General features: G+C 54.1%; 2 protein-coding genes across 12 annotated transcripts in view; both read right to left on the bottom strand.

Moving 5' to 3' along the window:
• AMDHD2 (amidohydrolase domain containing 2) overlaps window positions 1–3,558 on the bottom strand; it is a 49,314-nt gene extending 45,756 nt beyond the window's left edge. For 4 of the 10 annotated variants that reach the window (XR_016511168.1, XM_090277187.1, XM_090277193.1 and 1 more), the window contains exons 1-3: window positions 3,369–3,557; window positions 3,092–3,228; window positions 2,872–3,011 (exon numbers count right to left, since the gene is read on the bottom strand). Coding sequence is in view for 9 of the 10 variants with exons in the window: in XM_090277187.1 (XP_090133313.1) it covers window positions 2,872–3,011; window positions 3,092–3,228; window positions 3,369–3,454 (363 nt within the window). In the remaining variant the exon portion in view is untranslated. Of the gene's footprint in view, window positions 1–2,871; window positions 3,012–3,091; window positions 3,229–3,368 lie in introns of all 10 variants that reach the window. The other 6 variants (XM_090277190.1, XM_090277192.1, XM_090277186.1 and 3 more) reach the window with 3 other exon arrangements.
• Window positions 3,559–4,122: 564 nt separating this feature from the next.
• On the bottom strand, window positions 4,123–9,175 carry ATP6V0C (ATPase H+ transporting V0 subunit c). Of its 2 annotated transcripts, none has more exons than XM_090277195.1 (3): window positions 8,920–9,175; window positions 4,538–4,721; window positions 4,123–4,379 (listed from the first exon to the last, which is right to left on the bottom strand). In XM_090277195.1, the coding sequence occupies exons 1-3, from the start codon at window positions 8,996–8,998 to the stop codon at window positions 4,175–4,177; spliced, it is 468 nt and encodes a 155-aa protein (XP_090133321.1). In that variant the 5' UTR covers window positions 8,999–9,175; the 3' UTR covers window positions 4,123–4,174. The 2 variants fall into 2 exon arrangements, with proteins under 2 accessions (XP_090133321.1, XP_090133322.1); XM_090277196.1 differs by lacking the exon at window positions 8,920–9,175 and adding an exon at window positions 5,319–5,373.
• Window positions 9,176–9,950: the final 775 nt, after the last annotated feature.

A 9,950-nucleotide genomic window follows, 5' to 3' on the forward strand; every position in this document is an offset into this window, starting at 1 on the left:
GATGTGCTCCGCCAAACAAAGGCATAAACCAGCGAAGAAGACAAAGGATAAGGGACAGAGAGATCCCGCAGAAAGAGGCCAGGGGACCCCTCACCAAGTGAGGAGAAAGGGAATCCCAGGACCGCTCGGCCCAGTGAGGCTGTCAGCCAATGCTGGAAGAGTAGGTCCCAAAGGCTTCCACAGGAAGACAAAACAGATGGAACCCTTGGTCTGTCTAACTATCCTGAAAGGAGAAACAACCGGCAGGAAACCTGGAATTGAATTAGTAGATAAACAAACAAAACCCTATGCAAAGTATTAACTTCAAGGAAAGCAGAGTTGACAGGTAAGAAAATGTAAATGAGCTACAAGTCCCCTTTACACAGGCCCAACAACTAAGATAACCAAAATTACAATAAACTAGGGAGAAGGGGGGACCTGGAGCCAATCCTTACCTTTCCTGGTAGGAAGTAAATGTATACTAACCTAAACTGAAAAGTTAAGAAAGAGTACCAGCATAGTTTTTTAGATATAAGGGCAAATTCCAAAGGGTCAACTGAGCTGAAAGTTATTGTGCCTCAGTGGAAACTAGTGGGAACAAAGGGCTGCTGTTTTTCCTAACAAGCCATGTGACATATATAAATTCACTAAAGATTAAGGAAGAGTTTCACAAGAGAAAACAAGATTGCACTAAATAGAGAGAACAGAATAAAGGACAGTCTGGAGGTGAAGGGAATGAGGCGCCAGCAAAGGAGGAAAGCAATTGGAATAATCAAATTGTAGAGAGCGTGTAGGGCCAGAGGCAACGGTCTGGCTGCCACGCTGAGAGGAGCCTGATCTTGCCTCTGCAGAAATGGACCTGAAGTAGAGAACAATGCAAGCAATTCTTCCTCCAAGAAGGGTAGCAAAGGGCAAGGCTGGGGAAGGAGACTACAGAAAAAGAGCAGGTGGTCTCAATGGACCAGAAAACGACAAAGAATCTGGGTGACTCTGACAAAGTGGCAATACAGTTCTGCCCAGGGTGACTGGGCCATGGAGGAAGGTGGGGTGGATGGGAGTAGGGGCTGGGGAGATATCCAAGTGAGCAGTCCTGGAGTTTCTAAGATGATACCTGAATTATACTTTTCATTTTCAAAAACCTCCAGGATTTCTACCATAGATCAGTTTACTCTCTGTTTCCAAGGTCTTTACCCTGTAAGTCTTTAAGAACAGTGACAAGTGCTGGGAAGAAAATGTAAGATAAAAGTCCTACAGTCCAGAAACTGGCTTTGCAGGCAGGGAGGGAATGTTTGGGATGGTTTTTATCCTGCACATAAGGGGAAGAGAAGAGTGTGAATGATGTGCCAAGCCCTGTATCTTGGGAAGGCTACTCTTCAGGAAACTACAATAATAGTTACTAAGCCTCACTGGTAGGGACTAGGAAGGGGGAGGACAAAGAACAAACGGGCAAGAGGGCAGGCACGGTCCAGGATTCCAGGTAGGGTAAATCATGGAATGATGAACAGGAGAGAAAACACAGAACCAGGTGCCAGTTTGCAGCAGGAAGATAAAAGATAACAGTTTCAGCATTTGACTCTGAGATGGAAGAGCTGGGAGAAATTTCCAGAAAGATGTCCACAACTAACATTTACTGAGTGCTTAATATGTACCAAGCATAATGCTGAGCACCCAACAACCCTAAAAGATGAGTATCATTATTATTCTCACTTTAAGTTTGAGGAAACTGAGACTCAGAAAGAGTAAGGCGTACCCAAAGTCTCCCAGCTGACAGATCATCAAGTCAAGAACCCACATCCACCTCCCACAGCTCCTGGCTCTGACTCTGTGCCACACATCCAGGAAGGCAATGCAATCAGTGATCCTGGAATGGATCCTGTACTGGAAAAAAAAAAGTAACTACAAAAATGGAACAAATATGGTAGTTTAAAGGATAACTGTTAATGCCCTAAACTTAATTATTGCACAACAGTATATCCATGCTTTTAAGAAACAGTTAAGTACTAAGAAGTGAGGAGACATGAGATATACAGCCTCAGGAAAAAAAACACTTTGCACTCATGCATAGAGAACAAAAGCAAATAAAACTTGGCAAAGAGTAAAGTGGAAACCCTGCATAAAACGTGAAATTTCTCAGCCCTGGCTGGTGTGGTTCACTGAATAGAGTGCCAGCTTGCAAACCAAAAGGTCACTGGCTTGATTCCTGGTCGGGGAGCATGCCTGGGTCGCGGGCCAGGTCCCTGGTTGGGAGCGTGCAAGAAGCAACCAATCGATGCTTCTCCTGCACATAAGGTTTCTCTCCCTTTTCCCCTCTCTTCCCCTCTCTCTAAAAATAAATAAAATCTTAAAATAAAATAAAAAGTTTTAAAGGAAAAAGACCCCAGACACCTGAAAGTCAGAAACTGTCAAAAAGTGGGAAGTGGGAGGGTGTGGGATGTAGGCAAGAGCAGTAGAGAAAGCGTCGGGTACAATGGGACTTTTCTCTCTGAAAGGCCTGTTTACCACATACCACAGGCAGGTTATCAGGAGAAAAGCCTGAGAAGCTGCTAGGAAGTCCCCAGCCGCCTCTCTGCAGGAGTCAGTTACTGGAGCCTGGAGATGGCCAGAGTGCACGATAGGAGAGGCAGGTGAAGGTGCTGAGGCAGCAAATGTGGAGGCCTATGGGGACAGACAGGAAATGACCGGGGGCGGGGTAAGCGGTCTAGGGAGGCAGGCAGAGGGTCACCTGTATTTGAGAAATACCGGGGGCAGGACCCCAAGACCAGGTGGAGGGAGGCCAGCAGGTAGTCAGATCCAAGTGCCAAGGAGCATTTGCGGGGAGAGATGAGATCTTTAAGTTAAGGAGTTAGCTATTTCTCGGGCCCCATTTGCCTGAGGCCAGGAGCCTGACCTCACCTTGTGATAAACCTCCGGTGGCGAGGTGACTAAGGTGGGACAGAAGGAGGTGACTCCATGCGACAGGATCCTCCGGGCCACCAGGGCTACTCTGGAACTCACGTCCTCTGTGGCCTGAGAGAAGTCAATGCCAAATCCACCTGTGGCCACAGAAAAGAGGAGGTAGCATGGTGCTCAGAGCTCCTCCCCTGGGTCTCCACCCCCGGGTCCCAGACCCCACCGTTGATCTGCACGTCGATAAAGCCGGGCGCCAGGATGCAGCCCCCGCAGTCCTGCTGCTGGTCGGCCACGAGCCGCTCCTCAAAGAACAGCCTCTCTGGGTCCAGAATGCGGCCCTCGCGCACCCACAGATCCTCCCTGCAGACAGAGGAGCTGGGGCTCGGATGGGCGGCCCAGCACCCTGCCCCCAACCCGCGCCCACCTGAACATGGCTGAGCCCTGCGCCCGCCAGCCCTACTCCAGCAGCACCAGGCCCCGCACCCACCAGTGCCACACACCACCTGAGCAGCCTCCGGCCCCGCAGGATACGGCAGTTCGTGAATTGAAGCACCGGGGCCCTCGCAGAGCCCTTCCCGTTACGCATCTCGAAGTGCTGATCCCAGTCCAGGGGAACTGAAAGCTGGCAGCTAGCTGCTGCTAGGCTAGAGCGCCGCCTCACCCACACGACTCTCAGCTGACTAAGGCGCACTGCCACGTGACCGACGTACTCACGTGACCACACCCTGCGGTCCACCCCTCCCCCACCCCTCCCCACACAAGTGCTGCACACAGGCGTCCAGTCACATCCAAGAGTTTTATTGGACACGGCTCCGGGCCTCGCAGGCCCAGCACACTACTTCGCAGCCGAGGCTGGAGGGCTGATTCCATCCAAAGTCTCAGGGCACACGGTAACCCCACAAAGCGACACTCTAAAGATTACTATATAGTTGGGAGACGGAAGGGTTGCTCCACAAACGTGCGAACAGGTCAACTCCTTATAAATAAACATCCAGTGAAAATGACAACTCGATTTCATCTTTATACAGAGCACTCTAGGGCAGGTAGATGGGTAGAGGTGGCCAGAAACCAGCATCCTCACTGGTCGGGGAGCCTGGATGGGTGATGAGTGGGCCCAGATGTCCACAGCACGGGGCGGGTGGGTGGGGGCAACAGACGATGAGAACTAGGACACTGCGCATTTACAAGACCAACTACTGGGGGTGGGGAGCAGCTGCCCCGTGCGCGTGTGTGTCAGGCTGTTCATTCTGGAAATGAGGGAGTGGTCTTTACATCATATTCTGTAGCTGGTGGGCTTGGAGAGGGGCTACTTTGTGGAAAGGATGAGGGCGACGATGAGACCATAGAGGCCCAGCACCTCTGCGAAGATGAGGATCAGGATCATGCCCACAAATAGTCGTGGCTGCTGGGCGGTGCCCCGCACACCTGCGTCCCCCACAATGCCAATAGCAAAGCCAGCTGCCAGCCCGCTCAGGCCCACACTCAGGCCAGCGCCCAGTTGGAGGAAACTCCTGGAGGAGAGAGGACACAGGATAGACATTAGGTGCCTGCCAGGACAGATGGTGGGAATGGGACACCAACCAAATGCCCACTCCCCAGCCCTCCAGCCTTGTGCAGTGGCCTGACCCTAGGGAGGGTATGGGTGTGGTGAGAAGTTCCCAGCACTCACCTGTAGAGACTGATGTTATCAGTCAGGGAGTTGGCAATAAGGACTGCCACCACCAGGCCGTAGATGGCAATGATGCCAGCCATGACCACAGGGATGATGGACTTCATGATCAGCTCTGGTCGCATGACAGACATGGCCGCGATGCCGGTGCCACTCTTGGCTGTACCATAGGCAGCACCCAAGGCTGTTGGGGGTGGGGGGAGGCAAGGTAAGCCCAGAGCATCAGGGGTCAGCTCTGACAGTTGAGGGCCAACCCAAGTTATCACAGGCAAGGGGAAAATGAAAGTGGCACCCAACTAGGGGCAGGAGGTAGCCCTGAGGGGAAATGGTCACAGCTGAGCACTCAAGGAATCCAGATAACTGTTCCTTTCTTCTACCAGAGGCCCTTATGGCTGTGTGGCCTACCGGCGCTCCTGCTCTGCCAGGAAACCCCCCCACCTGGGCTTACCAGCACTCTCCAAGCCTGGTATACAGACCCTGTACTCCCAAAGAACTTTAGCTTAGCTGCCCCCAACCTACAAGATGGAGCTGTAACAGGTCAGCAGCAGTCCCACAGGGAAGCAGGCAGCTGGAGATTCTGGACACCTTTTGTCCCTATAGTATCAAGCACTCAGGTCAGAAAAGGCTTGGAAAAGCATGAAATGACCATATGTCAGCAGCCCAAGTGCCAGGCCACGGTCAGCCTGCTGGCCCTAGAACCCCGCTGCACACAGGGTCTGACATTGATCAGGGAAAGCAGCCTGGCAATTCATGTCCTCCCAGGTTAGTTTCCCTGACTTACCACTTCCAGCCCCAGGACACACTGCTGGGAGGGCTGCCATCTGTGTGGATGGGATGAACACACCGTCAGCCACACAGCAGGCCTAGCCCCAGAAGTTTAGAGAATCCTTTCTAAGTAACCAGAGAAAGGGCAAGCCAAGGAGAAGACAGAGCACAGGAAGATGACAAGTTATGTGGAGCCATCATCCAGTCCAATTGTGAGGCCTTGACAGACCTCCCAGAAGCCTAGCATCTGCCCAAGGCCTCCAGTAATTGGGGGGGGGGGGGGGTGATCTCTCTCCTCTTAGCTGCCCTCCTGAAAGTTCCCCTCTCCTGGCTTCTGACTTTGAAGTCTAGAGTAACTTATGTATAGAATAGAGCCACAGGGGACCAAGGCAGCCCTTATGACTCGCATCACCTGCTCTCCAGGGTCCCACTGTGCTTCTTGAGCAGAGGACATGGGTCAGAGATGGAAGGAACCAAGACAATCCCGGCCATTCCTCTGCACATTTTATTCATCCATTTGGGCCAGAAGGTATCTACTCTGCTCATCGCCAAGCAGGGGTAAGTTTAGAGGGGCGCCATCTTCTCAGCACTCATAAGTCTGGTGAGGAAACAGATATGGCACCTCCAAGCAGTAACATGTTCTAGGAGAGTGGGGAAGAAGGTGGTGATGGAGTATGGGGAAGGGCTTCATAGAGTAGAGGGCTGATGGTGAGCAGGAAGATTCCAAACACCATGAATGGAGACGCTAACCAATATGGCACTGGATGGGGAGCAACTATAGCAAGAAACCAAGGGTGGGGTCAGAGGGATCTGCACTGCCTCCTCCCCAGGGTTCTGAAGGCACCTCAACACTGCCTTGCCTAGACATTCAGTGACTTTAGCTTGGTGCCCAGGGCTTTTGTCTTCATTAAGTCTTTCCTGGAACTCTCCTGGTTGCAGTGCCTTCTTTGGGCTTCTACTGCAGGCCCTGCACATAAGGCTGCATTACATATATGCAAGGGGCCAGTGCCATAGGCTGCTACATGGCACTGAGTAGGAGGTCATTTACAAGGAATTCAGCATCATAGTCAGTTCCAAGAGGGAGGAAGTCACCTGGGCCCTCCTCTCAGAGGACAGCAGGGAGATCATGTAGCTGGGGCCAGGGAAGCTACAAGAGGAACAAAGGGAAGAAACAGCGCTGACCATCAGGAGAGAAGAGCAGTCTGGCTGAGCAGCAGCAGGTGTCTGAAAAAGCTCTGAATGCCAGCTCTAAAGGCCAAGCTTGACAGGGCTCCAGATCCAGTGGGAGACGGGAAGATTGCAATCAGCAATGACAGTTCTGGGAACACAGGACCAAACAGAGGATGCCCACCAGCAGGGAGGGACTCATAGAAAAATATGGGAAAGGAACAACTGACAGCTTTGTGGAAGATATGATGAAGAAAAACCAACAGGAATTTTTTTTTGTCACAAGTTAAGAAAAAAGGGGAAGCTGAAATGGGAGATGGGGATTGGGGAGTCCTGAGAGTGAGTGGGCCTTACTTGGTTGTAAGACGATCAATTAGCAAAGCACTAAGCAAGCCAAGGGCAATCTAGGCCAGGAGCTGGGGACAGCTTGGAGTCAGCCAGGCAGCGATACCTGACGCCTGAAAAATGAGGGGCTTGTTCACATAGGTACAAGGTGGATAAAGACAAGCCTTGGAAAAAGGCATGTTTAAAGAGAGAAATAAGTCAACAACGTTAAGCTCAATAAGGAATGAGAGCAGGAGTGAAGCTGCATTTAGACCACCAGGAATGAGTGGCCTCAATAACTAAGAGCCTGGGGCAAGGAAAAAAGCCTTGGACCAGTGCTATCCTGTTCTCAGTAACCTTCGGAGACCTGCTGGTCAGGCTCCATCTGAAAGTACCAAGTAAGTTCTAGGAGAAGAACAAAGGCACCTGGTAACCAGAGGAAGGCCAGGAGCTGGGTATAGACAAAGGGCTCAGAAGGCAAACTCAGCTTCAGGAGCAACAGTGACAGCCAGAGTCCCATGTGGGCAGGTATTGTATTTTATTCATTGATGTCTCCATGTGCTTGGCACATAGTAGGAGCTCAATCAAGACTTGCTGAACAAATGAATGAAGGCACAAGCAGCACCCCACAGATGGCCAAGCAAAGCACAGAAAAGGCTGGGATAAGGGCAGGCACAGCAACTGGCTCGGAGGCCCTGGAAAGCAGTCAGCCTCCAAAGATGTGAAAAGAGCAGGCGTTGACTGGGAGGGAAGGGGAAGTCAGACTACTTCTCCCACCACAAATGACCTCTTACTTGCACATGACGGGAAGGGCATGGCTCACTCAGTAGCTTGTGACTGGCAGGCAGGCTCAGGGAGAGGGAGGCCCCCAGGAGAGCAGAGCCCCCAAGTCCCCACTTCGCAAGTATTTACAGTCAGCAGAGACTGTTTTGTGTTCAAACCCTCCATATACCTGCATAGGGAGCCTCCCAATTCACCAGGCAGGGTGAGGCAGGGCGTGGTCATTGAAGCCAAAAACCAGACCCAGACCAGGCCAGACCAGTCCATGGGGGCTGCATCTGGGCCAGGGCTCACCTTCCAGAGCCTGGACCAAAGGTCTTTCTCCCAGGTGGACCAATTTCTACTTAATTTGACAGCCAGGACTGTCAAGACCCAACTTCAAAAGCAGGGTGCCATACATAACCCTGAAAGACCCCTTTCTCCATACCCAGGGCGGCCCCTCCCAATACCAAGCCTCAGGGAAGGAAAAGAAGCTTATTTGCTCTTTCATTCATTGGGGCCAGAACTAGAAAACTCTCCTAAAGACAAAGACTCAATCCCCTAGACACTGAGGCTCTGTGCAACCCTCTCACTCACCCTAAAGCCGCTTCTCAGCAAGTGAGAACATAACACTGATGCTGGCCAGACTCCCTTTCTCCTTGGCCTGTCTGATCCCTCCATCAATTCCAAACACTCCCACACCTGGGTCCCCGCCGCTCTCAGCACCAACTCCTCAGCCCAGCTTTCCCAACCAACCCACACAGGGGTATTGGGAAACAGTGACAAACCCTAACCGGAAGCACCTACCTTTGGGTACAGACCCAACTGACCCACGTCATGGTGGGGGGAGGGCGAGGGCTGTGGATCTCGGCTGGGAGCGCCAGGGCCCGTTTCCCCCGCCCCCCGCCGTACAGACAGGGCCAGCCCCACGTCTGGGGAGCTTTCCGAGGTGTGATGTCACACCTGCCCGCAGGACTGGGAGGGGACGGATGCAGAGCAAGCGCAGGACCGCGAGCATCCACCCCAGCCTCCCTCCCGCCTCTCCCGGGGCTAAGATGGCAGCGGCGCCGCCGCCCCACCCCCGCACCTTCAGACTGGGGGCAGGGAAGCCGGCTTGTGTACCCCCGGGAGACCCTTGGCACCCGCACTCCAGCTTAGCCAGTAAGCCCTGCACTGAACGCCTGAAGGCCCAGGCAGGCTTCTGGGCCCCGACCCCCGCCTACGGTCACGTGAAGCCTAAGACCCCCCCCCCGCAAAAAGCTCGGAATTACGTCAAAGTGACGCCACACACCGAACCCTGGCGAGCTGTGGGGCACAAGTACCACGAGCCCGGGCGACCCCCGCCTCCCTCCTGCCGCGGCGCTCACCGCTGAAGACCATGGCGGCCGAGGCGCCCATGACCGCGAAAAAGGAGGCGTACTCGGGGCCGTTCTTGGCCTCGGACATGTCTGCGGGTGGGGAGGGGGCGAGCTCAGCGGGCCGAGGTGGGGGCGAGGACCGGCTGGGCGAGGCAGGAGGGCGGCGAGCGGGAAGCGAACGCAGGACAAGCGACCAGACGTCTGCGAAGGCGAAGGGCCCGTCAGCCGCTGCGCTCTAAATACCAGCACCGCAGAACAAAATGGCCGCAGCGGCCGTGTCACATGACTCTAGCCACGCCCCATGGGGCCGTACCACTTCGTGCTGGTAGGGGGGCGACACGGCCCCGGCACACCTTGGCAACCCGCTGACTGGCCCCATACTGTGCCGCCGCCCCGCCGGCCTGGATTCTGGAGTTCGGGCCCACCTAGGCCTTGTGGATGAGCTGCGGGGCCTCTCACCCTCTCGCACCCCGTGGCTTTGCGCGCGTCGGGTCCCCCTACCGCGGTGGGGCAGTGGCGCGCCACATTATCATACGGGGCTGGACGTGGAGGTGCCCCGCCTCCTCTGCGGCTGCGTGGCGCCAGCTGGTTCTCCGTTCTGTGGGGTCCTTCTTTTTACATTTTGTGGCGCGGATCGCAGCTGTGTTCTCACAGCCTTGACCCCCGGGACCCAGAACCACTCTCTTCTCCTGGAGCGATCTGAGCATCCCAGCAGACGGAGCCAAATCCCGAGTCCCGGGCCCCTGACTCTTCTGCTCCAGCTCCCGGGAAAGCCCCCAGCATACCTGTGAAGTCCTGGCCTCTGCCTGCAGAACCTCTTGTGTCCTTCGTTCGCTCTACCCCAACCCGGTCCCCAGTCTCCTCCAGACACACACACACCAGCCCCGACCTAGAAATTGGTGACTTCTCTTCTGGCTTCCTAGGAAAAGGAACCCCCTCCCTGGAATCCGTCTCCTCTCTTGTATCAGGGACCCAGACTTGAGTTAGGGGAGTAGTGTCTGCCTCTCAAGATGAAGGCATAACTGGTTTGAAGTGCGTCA

This window comes from Furipterus horrens, unplaced genomic scaffold (genome assembly GCF_987537825.1).
Source record: "Furipterus horrens unplaced genomic scaffold, mFurHor1.1.pri manual_scaffold_5, whole genome shotgun sequence".
In the NCBI taxonomy this organism is placed as follows: domain Eukaryota; kingdom Metazoa; phylum Chordata; class Mammalia; order Chiroptera; family Furipteridae; genus Furipterus; species Furipterus horrens.